Source organism: Choristoneura fumiferana, chromosome 25 (genome assembly GCF_025370935.1).
Source record: "Choristoneura fumiferana chromosome 25, NRCan_CFum_1, whole genome shotgun sequence".
Lineage (NCBI taxonomy): Eukaryota > Metazoa > Arthropoda > Insecta > Lepidoptera > Tortricidae > Choristoneura > Choristoneura fumiferana.
Genome location: NC_133496.1, coordinates 3035193 through 3053689, shown reverse-complemented (window position 1 = coordinate 3053689; position 18497 = coordinate 3035193). Strand labels below are relative to the sequence as shown.

Below are 18497 nucleotides of genomic sequence, written 5' to 3'. Positions count from 1 at the left end.
GTGGTGGTTATATTCTCTTTGGGCATCGGCTTGGTTCAGCCAATAAGGCCAGCATCACACCTAAACCACTCTTAAACAAAATATTAACAATATAACTAGCTAAAACTTTCAGCCAAAAGAATAAAACAGAAAAGAATAATCAATCCAATATTTTTATTAGTTCAGAACAAAAACATTTTACATCTCACTTCAACCCTGGAGGTATTTTCGTCTCCAAACTTTAATTTGAGTCATACAGTACCAGAAGGGCGTCATCCAAACGGTAAACATAAACAAGCAGTGCAGAATCCCTTCCTGGAAGTGAAAATGTTGATTTTTTTATTTATACAAAAAATAAAAATAAACAGGGAGGCTACTACAAAATTCGAAGTTCGCATCGTGCCGTCTCTCTCACTCTCGTGTTAAATAATATTAGCGTCAGCGGAACGGCAAGACACGAAGTTCGAATTTTGCACTTCCTAGTATAGGGCCAGTAGGGCTATACGAAATTCAAAAATCGAAGTTCGTATCTTATCGTCTTTCTCACTTTCGTATGAATGCAGCGTCAGCGGGACGGTATGATACGATACGAACTTAGGTTTTCGAATTTCGTAGTAGCCCTACAGTTCTTTTTACAATATACCTACACGAAGCCGGAGTTACTAACTTAACCTCGCTATCCCAACTTGAAAATCTAGCTTCAGGAATTTGGACTTAAGAGAGAGAGATTATCATCATCATACCAGCTGTAGAACGTCCACTGTTGGACATAGGCCTCCCCCATTATCATTATAATCTTTTTTAGCTTTACTTGTAACCTAATCTTTCTTACCCGTAAGGTCACCTTACACCTTGACGGAATAGCTATACACATGTAACTCTGTGCCCAGGTTCGCGCAGGCACGTGAAATTTAGGTCTCGTTGTCCTCGTAAGCAAATTCGCGCATTTTCGAAGCATGATTGCTATTTTATTTACGTTATAAAATTTGTGATGTGGTGATATACGTCAAGTTAGTGTTTGTTTTTTTTTTTAATCGTTGCTAGTGGCAACACTGACAGTTAAGTTCGAATTTCGAAACATTTGATCATTGTAGGTTGGATGAAGAGTATCTATACCCATAGATGAGTCTGTATACTGGTCTATACCTACATGAAACAACGAAACTATTTAAAACTTCTTTTCTCAAACATGCTCGGAAATGTATGCGTTAATGTCACGAAATGGAGACATGAAGTTTCTCATTTATGACTCCATACCACCTCCCTACATAAACTTCTTGGCCTAGGCCATGAAGTATGTATGAAAATTCATTATTGTCCGCTGCTCTAACTTTTTAAATTTGCTTACTAACATTAAACTGACAAAGGAAAAATTACAGACAGCCAACCACCACTACTCCGTTATTGCGATGCGATGCGATGCGATGCATGGATGGATGGATGGATGGAATGGACGGATGGACGGATGGTTAGACGGATGGACGGATGGTTAGTCGGATGGACGGATGGACGGATGGTTAGATAGACGGATGGACGGATGGTTAGATGGATGGACGGATGGACGGATGGTTAGACGGATGGACGGATGGACGGATGGTTAGACGGATGGACGAATGGACGGATGGACGGACGGACGGACGGATGGATGGATGGATGCATGGATGGATACATGGATGGATGGGTGGATGGATGGATGAAGTATTTTCTCACATTGTTTGAGAAAAAGCACTATACAAACCTCGGCCAGAACAGGGATTGCTGGACTCGTTTTTATCCGGCCTCGTCTACGACTCGGCCGACTACCCGAACTCGTCCATCAATCCCTTACTTCGTGGCCTCTGCAGTAATGTACTATTATTGAATGTTAAATACCACAAGCCCGTCCAATGAACTTTATTCCTTAATATAGAAACGTTTATTCGCTAATTCGAAAATACATATTATAAGTAAGTACACACAAATAAAACAACCATAAAATAAATATTAACGACAGTATTTGCGAAATCGCGAAACGGTCTCAGCTCAGCATAGTGTTGGCCGTAGAGGCCAACGCTGGTCTTCCGCTGAGACCGCTTGGCGACTTCACGGAAGGCGACATAAATTCAAAAGTAAATCTGTAATTACATTACAGTTACAACAAAATATCTTTATTATTGTATTTTTCATCACACTTGCTCGTAAACAGTGTCGTAACATGCAGGCTACCTTAGTTGCAACCCCCCAAATAAAACCCTCGACCTTAATGTGCTTGTCATGAAACCCGTGGTCGGTAAATGAGTCATTGCGCGTACACATTTTCTTGCCATGAAGCCCAAGGACGGTCAATGAGTCAGTGCCCGTACTGATGGTGCTGCGCGCGCTGCTGCAGGACTACATGGACCACATGCACACGCACGTTGCGGCGCATGCCGAGGGAGGGGGAGGTAGAGGGCGGCGCTGCCAAGAGCACAGCCTAAGGTATCGCCAATATTTGGAAGAATTATATTTTTTCTTTTACAAATATAAAATTTTACTTGCAAATGTGATGAAAAACATTGTATGTCGCACTGGCGGTACTAGAATTACGAACATCGACTCATTAAAGCCCTTAGTCTTCGACTTCGGGCTTCTAATAGACTCTCGTTCGTAATTCCTTATTTACCGCCCTTAAGACACAATGTACTATTACAATACAATACCACAATATACCCGTCTATCCCACTAGTCCCATTGATGAGACAACTGAGACGATTACGTCCCAGTAGTCCCATGGGACAAGTGGCACTACGTAACAATTTATGTGTATTGTGACTATACAATGACTCTTCATTGTACACCAAATAGTAAGCGATACTGTTATCATATTAGAATCCTCGTTGATCTGAGTTTGTTGTCAATGAAGTTTATTCCAAACGTTTGGCCATGACATGACCGACAATGTAGGTATACGATTATCAGCACGCACGATAGGTACCTGCTGATCTTATAAATAAAACAAAAAATATGGGTAAAATTTTAATAACATAAAATGAGTATCACAATATCATCTTTATCACAAGAATTAAGAAAGTACTTACAAGCCACTTTCTTTAGGCCGGCCACAGAGCTACCGATTCTGTTCTATAAGAACAGACAGAATGTAAGCAAACCGTTCATTATGTAATCACACGCACGCACGCCAGCCGGCCGGAGGTGATCGGCGATGCTGTAGATTGCTTACTGACCGGGTAGGTATTCCTGACGACCCGGGTCGGTGGGTATGTGGTACAGTCACCAGCATTAATATCTGCCACAGCGGAGCGTGCAAAAATATCTGACGAGTCCATCCGGCCCTAGAAATAGAGTCGTATCAGATATTTATGCACGCTTGTCGTATCAGATATTGGTGCTGGTGACTGTACATTAGCCGATAAGGGCGTTATTCTTGCCTTCTGGTTTTAATTCTCTAATGAATCTGTTCTGGATCGGTAGATCTGTGACTGGCTTTAGAACCTCTGCACACGACGTATAAAACGACGTAGATAGTAAACTAAACAAGCTAAAAAAGAAAAAAACAATATTGTCATAAGTAATTAAAACATGATTATGTGCAAATTAATAATTTAATGACGTCAGTTTGACTTTATTTCTTTTACACAAATGTTACTTATATTTATGTAAATGTATGTTAACACCATAAAAGATCTTAACTAAATTACACAATAAAGACTAGGTCATACATAATGTAATATTACACTTTCAACTGGATTGTAGGTACTGTAACATGTACATACTGTGCTATTTCGTTTAATAAAATAAATACTAAATGTAATATGTACAAACAAAATAACAAAATAAAATTATTTTTCCAATCCTGACAAAAATCGCAAACTAAATTCACAGAGAAAACAAAGTAGTATTTATTCTTACAGTAAGTACTAATAAAATAAATAGTTAAACTTGTTTTACATGCCCAGCTATTTTGATATGGAATACATACAATCAATAAATTTAAAAACAATGGTACCATTTCAAACAAGAACTGACAAACATAAAAAAGAATCAGAAAATCAATGACTTTTGAACTCATTTGTGTGTGACTTTTGTCTGACATCCACAGTTATTTCATTTACTCTCTATATAGTAGCTAGGGGGCTCTCTTGTTAACCTCTCGCCACTTCCTACTACTTCTAAGTTTGCTGATTTCAAATAGTAAGCACATATATTTATACCTAACCGTTGGGTTTTACTAATGTTTAAGATCATTCAGATTGTTGGCTTTCATTGGCTTGACTAGTTTGTTGCCACATTTTCTCTATTATTCTATCTTTCCGTGATTGATAGTCTCTACGTTCTAAAACAACACCAATATCTTTAAAACGCCTCATTTTCTTTTTAAAACCGTCTTTCATTAGCATCTTTTCTTCTATATCTGTCAGGTGTCTATACAAAGTATATGTAGTACAATTCAAGATAAATGCACACTCTGTTAACACAAACACGAAACTCCTTGGAAAACTCTCTTTCATATCTGCATCAAATTTTTTCGCAAAACCATTACTTTTTTTAAAGAACTGGGATATGTAATGTTTGAACCAATAATTAAATTTCGTTAAATTCTCCGGATTTTCTATCAGATTGTCATAATTTTTCCGTTGCTTTCTTTTTTTTACATAGCTTAGTGGAATATCATCAGACGGATCGAAATCGCTTTCAATAGTGTCAGTAACGAATTTATTCGACTGTCGTAGTTTTTCTTCTATCAAAGCATTAATTTCTTCATCATTTTCCGAATCTAATATATGCCTTGATTCTAATTCGCTTCTAGCTTTAAGGTACAATTGTTTTGTGTCATGTGTTTTCTCGTCAAAGTTAGGTTTGCCTTTATATATAGGATCTAATATTGATACGTCATCAGATTTTTCACCATCTATTTCATTCTGATCCAAATTATTTTCATTTTCTTCAGTTCCTAGTTGATCAGAATTGTTATCAAGATTTCGATCCAAATCTCTAACATTAACGTCTCCTATACCTGTATCAATAGGATCATTTACATCTGTTGCATTATTATTGTCATTTTCTGAAAAAGAATTCTGATCAAAGGACAAATTTCTATCGTTTTGCGCTATATTTTCGACAAACGATCTAACTTCTCGTGAAACTTGATGTAATACATCTCGTTCGAGGCTTCTATAGTAAGCACTCACTATTTCTGTTATTTGGTCTTTTCTCTCACCTTTCATCCTTTTACTTTCTTCATCACATTTAGCTCTTTTAGGCTTCGATGCGTCTGATTCTACGTTAGGATCCGCTTTTCTTTTGATTGGTTGTCCTGGTTTAAATTTTTGTGGCAGTGGTACTTTGTATTTATTACAGGCTGCAATCATCAATTCTTTAATGGTTTCTTCTTTATTAAAAGTGGCAGGATCAAATTTAGGTGTTGCGTCTATTTCAATATCAATTAGTGATGCGCCCTGAATATCAACTTTACTGTCTTCAAGCTCATTTATGCCTTCGTGATAACTATCCTCATAGCGTAAAGTGTCCATTGTTTCACTGAAATTGTTTCCAAAGTTTTGAATACTATCACCTAATTTGGTATCTTCTGTGTCAGCGTGCAGGAAATCGTCATCAAATATGTTTTTGCCTTCCTCTTCTTCTTCAAAAACTTCTAACTTCTTGTCTCCGATTTCCTCTTTATCAACAGAGTCACATGTATTTTCAGCATCTTGTATCGGTTCCAATTGAATTATATTGGAATTACTGTTCAATATGGCTTGCGAATTTTCTATATTGGAATCATATCCATGATCACTATCTTCTTTAACAATATGTTCTGCTGTCGGCCGTTTCGTTTTAAACCAGTTTTTGTTTTCACATTTCTTTACATAAACCATAGTGCTGTCACTGGTGCTAGACATCAAATGCAATCCAATGAACTCATTCTTTATTTTTCCAGTCTTTTTGACACCAACAACGATTTTTCTAGATATTTCTGCTGAACATGATGGCAAAGATAAATCTTGGCATGCATAATTGATAGAATATTGAGTGAAATCTTCGCTCAATAACTGCCTTGTGTCTGGGTCTCGTAAATTCCGTGTAATAACTTCAGTGTGAGTCGATAAAGGAGTTGCACTGACCTCAAATTCCGTTAGAGGTATGGTACTGACATCATTATACTCTGGTATTTTTTTGATAATGTCCATTGTCACTTCATCACTGAGTTTAACCACTTTTTTTGCTTTACTCTTCGAGTGATCAACATAAACGTAATCATCTAAGAACAGGTTACATTCCTTGGCTATAGGTAAATAGTGTTTACACAGCATTTGTTTTCTAAACAGCATGTATTTGTACCACTCCCGGAATGAAAAAAGGCGCTCTGACGGTTCTGAGTATAAGTCTGTTTTATATGCCTTCAAGTTATTTTCTTCATGATTGATTTCGTCAACTGCATCAGAGAGCATAATTTCATATTCATCATCTAGTCCAAAACACATCTTTAGCGCTACAAGTATGTACGACATCACAACACTTTCAGCATCAGGTATTGTCTGACTATTCTTTTTTTTATCAAGGAAATTTATAGGTGCAAAGTCTATTAACGACCACACTAAGTTTTTCAAGACTTTTGGGAGACATAACTCTTTTAACAGATTATCTAATATACCACCCAAGTCAGGTATCAAATGTGAACCTAGATCCAAGTTTCCAAACTTACTCATTGTAGACGGGAGTGCTGTTGGTGTGAACTTCATATTAGAATTATAGCAAAGTCCTCTCAGTTCCCGTAAATTTCTGTCAATCTCTTTCGGTATGTAATCCAAGCTTCTATGTATGTGTAACCTACCGTCTTTCATGTACCTGCGGAAATGTGACAGTTGTATTGTGCTTTTATCAAGATTTAAAGCTAAGTATAAAATGCCAACTAGTGTTCTGAGAGTCATTAAGGACGGAGGTTTGTCATCTTCATCATCCTCTTCAAGGTTTTCTTCTTTGTCTCTGGTGTCCGTGTTTTTCTCTTTTAACTCACAAACGGCATCAGTTAACCTGGAATTTATTAAAAAAACATATGGTATAATAAAAATTATGTAATTTTTACAAGCTTCTATTTAGTTTCAGCTGTCCCATTGTCTGTCTGTAGTCAAATCTTGCAAGTTAGATTCGACCAACTTCCAGTAGTCGGATTGGCTTGAACTTTGGCATAGGTACTTATGTAAATTGCGTGACAATACAATAATCTGGTAGTAACATCCTGGTAGTCGGGCCAGGATTATCTCTGCAGGACAGGCCTCTTCAATGGTTAATGGCATATGGGCTTGAAATTTGGTATGCCAGTGTAGTTTGAGTGACAATGCAAGTAAAGTCGACAAAAAGTACAGTCAGCAAAAAAAGCTTGCATTAAAAATTAAATTTTTAACAAAAAACTTTTCGTACACTGTATCAGGGTTTCCCAAAGTATAGGTCAGTGGGAGGGCATATTGAGTGGGCTCTGCTTGTAGAACAACACACCAACCGACCAAGCCTTTATTAATTTTAGTAATGGTTAAATTTCCAGAGGTGGGTCCCAAGATTGTTAACTTGTACACATGTTGTAACCCGTACAACTATGGGATCCACTGCACTGTGTTATTTTTATGTCCCTTAACTTTAAAGGAACATTTAACGGGTCCAAGGCGTCCAAGGAAATAAATTTCTCCAAGATACTAGTGGCTTTAACTCTTACTGATTAAAAGACCCCTTGCCTTTGCTTGCCCTTGCTTTTGTTCGCCTTTTTACATGTATTTCATTGTTTGTCATCTGTGTTTGTTTACTTATTTTGTACAATAAAGAGTTTAATACTAACTATCCTTTAGCGTTACTTGTGTTTTCTTTGAGCTTAAGTGCACGTGTGCTCCAGTTGGGCTCAACATTCACAAAAATTAACTCTTTCTCCTCATCTTATCTATCTATTATTTATTTTTTCATAACTTTGACATTGACAAAAGCGAATTACATAAAACCGTGGAACTACTTTAAGTACATAAAAGATAATCAAGAAGTCCACTTCAATCTTTTTTTAACCCCCGACACAAAAGTGGGTGTTGTAAGTTTGACCGCTGTGTGTCTGTGTGTGCATCTGTCTGTCTGTGGCACCGTAGCTCTTAAACGGGTGGACCAATTTGAATGCTGTTTTTTTTAATTGAAAGCATGTTTTCTAGCGCTGCTTTATCAAAATTGGTTCAGTCGGGGGTTTTCCAACTTTTTGTTGGTTAGGTTATAATTGTTTGAAATTGCTGTATCTCATAACTTTCCCAGTCGCCCACGTAATAAACAACATCTTGAGATATTTCTGTGTTTTTGAGATGATAATTATCATTTTTTCTTTTTTTTTGTTGAGGCTATGTCAGCGTCATGGGTGTTCCCAACACAAGGGACAGATCAAAATTTCTACCATGGAAGAAGAACAACTTAAAGACAGGTCAAGCATAAATAAGTTGATACATACCCCATTAGTTTTTTATTCTGATGCATTTTAATATACTTGGCCCAGATCCACAGCACTTTCATTTTGAAGCTTGGTGCTGCCCCAAGCGCCAGCATTCTCTCTGTTAGCCCCGCTAGCACAAAGTTATAGGCGTGCCATTTGTACCATTCTGGGCTCACTGTGAACAATACACATGTTAACGAAAACAACCAGATGGCCAAGTGGCTAGAGAACCTGACTGCAAAACTTAAGGTCCAGGGTTCGAATCCCGGCCGGGGCAGATAATTGTATGAATAATATGAATGTTTGCTCGCGGGTCTTCGATGTTTAATATGTATTTAAGTATGTATTTATCTATATAAGTATGTTTATCCATTGCCTAGTGTCCATACTACAAGCTTTGCTTAGTTTGGGACTAGGTCAATTGGTGTCAAGTGTCCCATGATATTTATTTTTTACTAGCTGTTGCCGACGGCTTCGCCCCCGTTGTCATTTTTATAAATTTTCTTCCATAAAAACATTCTCCTGACAATTACGAACACAACAAAAAAATAATTAGTGAAATCGGTCCAGCTGGTCCCTAGTTTTGCGCTTAGCAACACATTTTACGATTAATTTTTATTTATATAGAAGATTATTATTATTATTATTTAACGTCTTTGTTCACTACATTCGCTTACTTCTGCCCTACTAAAGTAAAGTACCTAATAACAATATTCAAAGTAAAATTATGCAATGATTTTTCACCGCGGTTTTGTATAAAAGTGAACTTACTTTTTTCACCATCCTTTATTTTAACGGAGTACTTGGCCTTAGTAAAATACGCAAAAGTCCCGTCGGCCAATGCCGTGTGTTCTACAATAGTTTCGCGCACATTTGTATCCTGAGTGCCGCACTCTGCACAATAATAGTAGCCGTCCACAAGTTTTGTTTCTGATCCACCACACACATCGCACGCGTTGCCATCACCCATAGCGAATAATTAAATTGTTAAAACATTTGGATTTTAATTCAACTATTTCTAGCACAAAAATAATCACACGTGCATCGCCGCTAAACCGGTCTGTCAATGTCAATCACATGTGCGGCTGGCTGGATGTCAACTGTCACTGACAGTTTCAAAATTAAAAAGAATAAATTTTGTCATTGGTTTACCCGAGGTTTACTCTGTAACGTTTATGGCCTTTTATTATTTATGCAGGGCTACTGCGAAACTCAAAGTTCGTGTCGTGCTGTCTCTCTCGCTCTCGTATTAAATAGTGTAAGTATCAGAGGGACCGCATGACACGAACTTCGAGTTTCGTAGTAGCCCATCTGAATGCCGATTATTGTTGCACAGTTGGCTAGCCTGTTTCCAAATTGACGTGTACATCATTGTCAGCGCAGAATTTCTACTAAGATGGTAGTTTTATAGGAAAACCTTTCGTCTTGCTGAGAACAACATAGACCGTTATTTCCGTTTTAAAAGAAACTAACAGTTTTTAATTTTCATGATTCATTACATTAGATTTATTTATTAACGGAATATCTCAGAAACTTAGTAATTTCATTGATTAATAATAATAGGATGCCGATAACGTCCAAATATGCGCCGACGGACGGTCTCGTGCGTATGGTGTTGCAATCTCCTTCTCCTGCTTGCGCTTTCTGGAAACACTGTGATTCAGTACATATGGAATCCAGAGGCCCTGTATGTAATATGACTAGCTGTTGCCCGCAACTCCATCCGTGTAGAAGAATGAAAAATAGTTTACATCCTATTCTCAGATTTACCGAAAACACAAAAAAAAAAAACAAAAAAATGATCTAGCCGTTTCGAAGGAGTTTGGTCACAAACATTTTTCACCTAAGGATTTTATGTATTAAAAGATGGTAATCTAGAATTAACTAATATAGAATAAGGTACTGTAAACTAACACTTATGAACATGGTCAGAAATAAATGTTTCTAATTATTTTTGTGTTGTGATGTCATGGCCATATATTAAAAGATGTTAATCTAGAATTAAAAAAGAAAGTCATGGACATGGAGCCCGCTGACTTTAAGAGCTGGGCTCCGCAAGGCCCCCCTCCCTCCTACGCAGTCTGCGCTTCGCGTAAGGAGACGTAATAGATGACTCGGTGTTTCAGTCATTAAAGTCAGTGAAACCAACTCGTGTATTGTAAAGCTAACTATAGCAGATCATCATTCGTCTCCCGCAGAGTTAGAAGTCCAATTCACCTTTTTTCCCCTCCTTTACGACTTACGCCATAACATACTACATTGGCGCAGGCTTGACACCAGCTTGTTTGTTCAGTGACGACTCCAGCAGACTCAGTAGCAGACAGCAGATTTGTTTTTATTTGGCGTGATAATATACCAGCAGCCTAGCAAAATTGCAGTCTCTTATTTTTAAACTACTTCCTTTTTAATTAATTTCACAGAAATTGGAATAACTAGGTAGTTATAGTTATTCCGATTTCTGTGATCAATTCACTCAAAAAATCATTTAGAAAAAAAATTACATTGAAATCGAAATTATTAATTCATTCCAAATTTTAGGGCTACGAGACTAAGTACAGATTTTTAAGTAAAATTAGTGTCTTTAAATTTAGTATTGCAAGTCAAAATAATCTGTCAAATGCTATGGCTGTCACTGTCATTAAAATTCCGACTCATGCCAATGTAGTAGAAAAAAGTAGTTTACGTTGTAATAACCTGGCAACTACATTTACAATTTATACCTCACAGTAATTTTACAGCGTTTCGTGTAGTTCGCCGTCAATAATTCGCTTATATTCGGGCGTGTTCACCGATTACGATCAAATAAGTGAGATAAACTGACCGTTTAACGTCGCCGACGGTATCTCAAAGTGCTCGATACTTTCTTAGTAATTAACAAATTGTGTTACCACACCCTTGGTGTACGTCCCGTGTTGGGTTTCGGGATTGTTTTGCGCGATATCGTCGTGCGTGCTTGTCGCGAGTGTTATGCGTGAGGGCTAGAGGGTACAGTGGTTGTGTGAGTGCCGTGCCAGTTGGTTTATTGATGGGATTCCCTACGGCCGGGTGTACGGCGGCGTTGCAGCCGCAGCGGCGTGATCTTGCTGCCAGGAAGAACCTTATAACCCGCCACACTGGAACTAATGGAATTAGAGAACATTGTCGCCAACACAGTGTATCTGAAGGCCAGAGAAGGTAGAGTCATTTACAATTAAAATCGAAACGCGTGGCGCCTACAGAATTATTCATGAAGTTTGTCCGTGTGAGGATCCTGCATTCAAATTGGCTAGACTTTAACTTTTGCCAAATGGTAAATAGGCATTCATTGAGAAAATCATGCCTATTGTGTGGCTGTATGATTTAACTCCATGAATAATATTGTGGGTGGTAAAAAAAAAACTTTTAAACAGTCTTATGTCACTCAAAGTTCACCGAGAAAGTTTTGCAGTTTGAAGTTGTATAAGAAGCTTACTAGATTGTAATATCCTTAATATGACTGATGAAGGTATTTTTGATACAGCTGTTAAACTCATAGTATTTGAAAAGTTATATACCCCAAGTCTGTGGTGACTAGTAAACATGCCTACTTATTAGATATACTCTTAAAAATGACTTTTAGGGCTCATTTAGGACTACTCAAGTCTAGAGTGAATAGGCTGTTACTCAACCAGTGAGATACACTTTTGGCCTCATTTGGTAAGATAAGATATCAGATAATATATCAGGTAAGATAGGGGTCAATTATAATGGGTCAGGTTTATGAAAAAAACAAAGTATAACGACATAAACAGTTATTTTAGTTCATGATGGCGGGTGGGTAAAAGTACCAAGTTAAAATTTCTAGTGTTTTTTTTTTATATTTTAATGAGGCGTTAGTACACCTATGTGAATAAGCCACTATTCTATTCTATTCTAGTGTCTATACTATATTTTCTAAGGCTATTTTCAATGGTGTAGTTTCGTACATTCATTTATTACAAAACCAATTAATGATATTCAAGAATTATGCTTGAATCAATATTCTCTGTATTGTACTATCTTCAGTGGTTGTCTGAGGGGGGGGGGTTTAGAGGGGCCACTTGGGACACATCATCTCCCCCATTAGTTGCTCATATGAAAATCTATTAATAAAGAATTTACAGAACTGCAATCTGATGTAAAATCTTGAGATTGCCATATCGTCGTTGATACTGCAATACTGCGTACAGACATTGTACTGACACTACACTGTTCTGACAATGAAAATTATACCTTATGGAAAATGCTAGTTACGCAGTATCACCAACAATATCTGGCTATTTTATCTTTTACTTACAATGCAATCGTATCCTCCTATGGTCCACTATATAAATATTGTCAAGGCAATTTGAACCTACTTGTTTCTGGAATAAAGTCAAACTGGTCATTATTCCCTTGAACTTGTTGTTTACAGTCAGCATCAAAAGTAGCTGATCACTTTTTTACTTTGTCACATTAGGTAACTCATTTATCAATCTTGTATGGATCTAAGTATGTGGCTTAGTATAAAACACTTAGGGCTATTTCACCATCCATTGATTAGTGTTAACTGACGGTTAAATGTGATGCCGTCTCCGTATATTCGAACAAAACAAATAGAGACGGCATCACATTTAACTGTCAGTTAACACTAATCAATGGATGGTGAAACAACCCTTAATATGAAACTGACACAATTCAAAATATTTGAATTTCAAATATAAACTGTGCTAAACAAAATCTCGTTTAGTTTTAAAATGAGAATATTTCGGATTGTGTCAGTTTAATTCTAAGTGTGCAGCTACTTTTGATGCTGACCATACATTCTATTGAACATTTGGGCAATGAGGATAAAAGAAAGCAGACATTTGTCTAGATTATGCACGCATGCTGTGAATGGAGCCTTCTGTCTCAGAACTCCTAAATTATAGTTCTACATATCTGTACTGCAATAACACACACATAGATATTCTATTTATTGCACTAAGTTTATTTACAGTAGGCAACACTCACAACTGGCCATTTGAAAAATTTATTACAATGTTATAGGTGTATGAATGCTCAGTTAAGTCTATTATTGATTGTACACGTAAAGTATCAATTTACACTTCAATGGATTATGATTCACGGGCAATTTGTAAGCTAGGGTGTTAGGGATGCACTGATACACTGATAAACTTTGCGATAGTAACATTTACATTGCAATCAAATCAAATTGTTGAACCTGAACAATGAAGAGTTGAAGTGTCACAACATAACTATTCTTTCTGGTATTGTTTGCTAACTAGGTACTGGTTTACACCATTTAAAGATACAACTAAATATCTTCCATATTTAATTCAGCTATCAAATAAAATAATAAATCATGCAAATCCCCCTACCTACGGTTGAATCTTAACCTTTACGACTCATATATACGCACGCAGGTTCCACGCCAACAACCTATGTATACGTCCATTACTTCAATGCAAAAGCAACCTTCGTCCAATTGTATTAAGGTTCAATTTTAGACATTGTAAATTGTAATATAGAAGCCTGGCGTATGGGTGATGTCTTTTGTATTTGACGTGGCGGCAAAAAGGTTAAATAACACTAAAAAACAGAAGAGACATCAATCAATGTTAAATTCTAAAGACACATCTTCAAGCAGGGTTTGAAAACAATAATAACTTTTGCAAGTTATCAATAAATTTATGCATTGATTTAAGAAACATTTTTTTTTAACCCTTGTAAACAGCTCTACTACAATATCTTGTGAAAACAGTTTTGCTACATTCAACTTGCACCAACCAACCAATCTGGCGCAACAGCTCCCGTTTGCATACAATCACACTCAAATCAAAATTTACATCAATACATCGTAAAACCAAATTGCATATCAAAAGTGCATGAAAGCTGTGTTAGCAAGATAGTAAAACTGCTTACAGCGTGCATTGCATAGTACAACATAGTATGGCGGATTGCCAAATCAACTTGCATTTGTTTAGGTAATATGGCTGACATGTGGAAAAACATTGCATGCACGAAATGTGTTTAGGTTGCTGATTTATATTAAGATTTATATGAAATTTTGCATTGTTGTCAGGGTCATTTTGAGCGCTTTTAGACTTTTCAATGTTTAAAATGACCACTTTTAGTCATACTTGTTAGAGACAAAATGCTGCACTTCGTGAAGAAAGCAAGCCGCTTTGCACAGTGATAGTACAGACTAAACTGAGTGATTTGACTCGCAGCAGCGGAAGTTTCACCCTTAGGAACAGAGATGGCGCCACTTCTTTAAAAAATTTCAAAAATTCTACAAGCTAAAGTAATAAACCGATTTCAATGTTTAATATCTCAAATGAGAGCCTATTATATACGTTACTTATAAAAAAATACAAAAAAAATATTTACATAAAACTTTTGTCAAAAAACGCCATCTTAAGTTTTTTTTCTTACCTGATTTGTAGTTTTTACTTGATTGCTTAAAAAAACTGTATGCAACATGAATGGTTTAATGCATGTACATATTACTGAGTACATAACGAGTATTTTAAAAAAAATCCGACACCGATACCTATCATATTTAACGAAATATGACAGTTTAAATGTGAGCACAAATTTCTTTAAAAAATATTTCAAAAAATTCTACAAGCTAAAGTAATAGACCGATTTCAATGTTTAATATCTCAAATTAAAGCTCATAACATTCATTATTTACAAAAAAATATAAAAAAATATTTACTGAAAACTTTTGGCAAAAAACACCATCTCAAGTTTTTTTTTCTTACCTGATTGGTAGTTTTTATTTGATTGCTTAAAAAAACTGTATGCAACATGAATGGTTTAATGCATATACATATTACTGAGTACATAATAAGTATTTAAAAAAAAAATTGACACCGATACCTATCATATTTCACGAAATATGAAAGTTTAAATGTGAGCACAAATTTCTTTAAAAAAATTCAATAAATTCTACAAGCTAAACTAATAAACCGATTTAAATGTTTAATATCCCAAATTAAAGCTCATAAAATTCATTATGTAGAAAAAAATATTAAAAAAATATTTACTGAAAACTTTTGGCAAAAAACGCCATCTTAAGTTTTTATTTCTTACCTGATTGGTAGTTTTTACTTGATTGCTTAAAAACATTGTATGTTGTATGCAACATGAATGGTTTAATGCATACTTATATATATTTCTGAGTAAATAACAAGTATTATAAAAAAAAACCGACACCGATACCCTTCATACTTCACGAAATATTTAAGTTTAATTGTGCACGCTTTTCTTACAAATAAATTTCAACGAAATCTTCAAGTGAAACTAGTACTCTGATTATAATGTTTAATGTTAAATGAAAAGAAGAACGAAATTACCTAATTTATTAAAAAAAAGTTTTTTCCTGGTGTTACGAAAAAATATAATTACTTTAAAATTAGTAATTATTAAGACAATAAATAAAAACTATACCGTTTCCGGCATAGTTGGTTCTGAGATGTAATATATATTGCTTAGTAGTTGGCGAATTTATTTAAAAATTAGCTTTTTATGTGATAGGTAGGGCTACAGCTTATAGATATGTCACATTTGAAATAAAAGACTATGAACATCAATGTTCATCAAATATTTAAATTAAAACCTATAAGTCCTCTTCGGGTTCATCGGCAGATGTAGAACTGAAAAGGAAAAGTCGTTTTGAAGTACTTGTGCTATTCCAATACTACAAAATCACAGATCTTTTAGACACGGACTGTGTTGCTGTAATTACTGTTGAATTATATTTGTGCCTAGTTGATTACCATTAGATCTAAAATTTTGTGCCTACCTGTGGAAATCAGTGGTCAGCATACAAAATAACCCTGCATTGAATATTATATTAACTTACTTTTGATTTGTACAGCCACCTTTGCAGGATTTACACTGGGCAGTGCATGGTAAGCTGACCCGACGACACCCACAACGCATGGTATCGCAGCCAGATTTGCAGCCACAATGGTCCAAGAGGCTTAATTGCGACCAAATCGCTGTAACTGCCGACAATTCTGGAGTCCTTCTCTTTTGCCTTAGTCCATCCCAAGAAGATGGACATGGTATGGACATGCTCTCTATAAACATACACTGCGTGCAGCTTACCAAGCGGGCCAAATATGGAGAAACGCTCTGAAACCAGAAGTTTCCGTACCATGTCCATCTTCTTGGGATGGACTAAGGCAAAAGAGAGTTGGCAAAAGAAAGTAAGCCTCTTGGACCATTAAGTATTGTGGCTGCAAATCTGGCTGCGATACCATGCGTTGTGGGTGTCGTCGGGTCAGCTTACCATGCACTGCCCAGTGTAAATCCTGCAAAGGTGGCTGTACAAATCAAAAGTAAGTTAATATAATATTCAATGCAGGGTTATTTTGTATGCTGACCACTGATTTCCACAGGTAGGCACAAAATTTTAGATCTAATGGTAATCAACTAGGCACAAAAATAATTCAACAGTAATTACAGCAACACAGTCCGTGTCTAAAAGATCTGTGATTTTGTAGTATTGGAATAGCACAAGTACTTCAAAACGACTTTTCCTTTTCAGTTCTACATCTGCCGATGAACCCGAAGAGGACTTATAGGTTTTAATTTAAATATTTGATGAACATTGATGTTCATAGTCTTTTATTTCAAATGTGACATATCTATAAGCTGTAGCCCTACCTATCACATAAAAAGCTAATTTTTAAATAAATTCGCCAACTACTAAGCAATATATATTACATCTCAGAACCAACTATGCCGGAAACGGTATAGTTTTTATTTATTGTCTTAATAATTACTAATTTTAAAGTAATTATATTTTTTCGTAACACCAGGAAAAAACTTTTTTTTTAATAAATTAGGTAATTTCGTTCTTCTTTTCATTTAACATTAAACATTATAATCAGAGTACTAGTTTCACTTGAAGATTTCGTTGAAATTTATTTGTAAGAAAAGCGTGCACAATTAAACTTAAATATTTCGTGAAGTATGAAGGGTATCGGTGTCGGTTTTTTTTATAATACTTGTTATTTACTCAGAAATATATATAAGTATGCATTAAACCATTCATGTTGCATACAACATACAATGTTTTTAAGCAATCAAGTAAAAACTACCAATCAGGTAAGAAATAAAAACTTAAGATGGCGTTTTTTGCCAAAAGTTTTCAGTAAATATTTTTTTAATATTTTTTTCTACATAATGAATTTTATGAGCTTTAATTTGGGATATTAAACATTTAAATCGGTTTATTAGTTTAGCTTGTAGAATTTATTGAATTTTTTTAAAGAAATTTGTGCTCACATTTAAACTTTCATATTTCGTGAAATATGATAGGTATCGGTGTCGATTTTTTTTTTAAATACTTATTATGTACTCAGTAATATGTATATGCATTAAACCATTCATGTTGCATACAGTTTTTTTAAGCAATCAAATAAAAACTACCAATCAGGTAAGAAAAAAAAACTTGAGATGGTGTTTTTTGCCAAAAGTTTTCAGTAAATATTTTTTATATTTTTTTGTAAATAATGAATGTTATGAGCTTTAATTTGAGATATTAAACATTGAAATCGGTCTATTACTTTAGCTTGTAGAATTTTTTGAAATATTTTTTAAAGAAATTTGTGCTCACATTTAAACTGTCATATTTCGTTAAATATGATAGGTATCGGTGTCGGATTTTTTTTTAAATACTCGTTATGTACTCAGTAATATGTACATGCATTAAACCATTCATGTTGCATACAGTTTTTTTAAGCAATCAAGTAAAAACTACAAATCAGGTAAGAAAAAAAAACTTAAGATGGCGTTTTTTGACAAAAGTTTTTGTAAATATTTTTTTTGTATTTTTTATAAGTAACGTATATAATAGGCTCTCATTTGAGATATTAAACATTGAAATCGGTTTATTACTTTAGCTTGTAGAATTTTTTGAAATATTTTTTAAAGAAGTGGCGCCATCTCTGTTCCTAAGGGGTGAAACTTCCGCTGCTGCGAGTCAAATCACTCAGTTTAGTCTGTACTATCACTGTGCAAAGCGGCTTGCTTTCTTCACGAAGTGCAGCATTTTGTCTCTAACAAGTATGACTAATTTAAGTATGAC

The 18497-nt window shown here is 35.4% G+C and overlaps 1 protein-coding gene and 1 long non-coding RNA gene across 2 annotated transcripts; both read right to left on the bottom strand.

The window, feature by feature from the left end:
- Positions 1 to 134: 134 nt before the first annotated feature.
- LOC141442429 (uncharacterized) lies at positions 135 to 978 on the bottom strand. The gene is made up of 2 exons (XR_012452941.1): positions 812 to 978; positions 135 to 294 (listed from the first exon to the last, which is right to left on the bottom strand). It is a non-coding gene; the product is annotated as an uncharacterized lncRNA (long non-coding RNA).
- A 1982-nt stretch (positions 979 to 2960) lies between these two features.
- Positions 2961 to 9480, bottom strand: TAF1B (TATA box-binding protein-associated factor RNA polymerase I subunit B). Its single transcript, XM_074107253.1, has 3 exons — positions 9185 to 9480; positions 8432 to 8588; positions 2961 to 6993 (listed from the first exon to the last, which is right to left on the bottom strand). Exons 1-3 carry the CDS (start codon positions 9381 to 9383, stop codon positions 4200 to 4202), a joined length of 3150 nt encoding a protein of 1049 aa, XP_073963354.1. The 5' UTR covers positions 9384 to 9480; the 3' UTR covers positions 2961 to 4199.
- Positions 9481 to 18497: the final 9017 nt, after the last annotated feature.

Excerpts from the sequence above, each read along its gene's own strand:
- TAF1B (XM_074107253.1), bottom strand. The coding sequence starts at position 9,383 with ATGGGTGATGGCAACGCGTGCGATGTGTGTGGTGGATCAGAAACAAAA. Across the intron at positions 8,589-9,184 it reads AATAAAGGATGGTGAAAAAA|TGAGCCCAGAATGGTACAAA; the intron begins GTAAGTTCACTT and ends TATTGTTCACAG. Across the intron at positions 6,994-8,431 it reads CAGAATAAAAAACTAATGGG|GTTAACTGATGCCGTTTGTG; the intron begins GTATGTATCAAC and ends AATAAATTCCAG.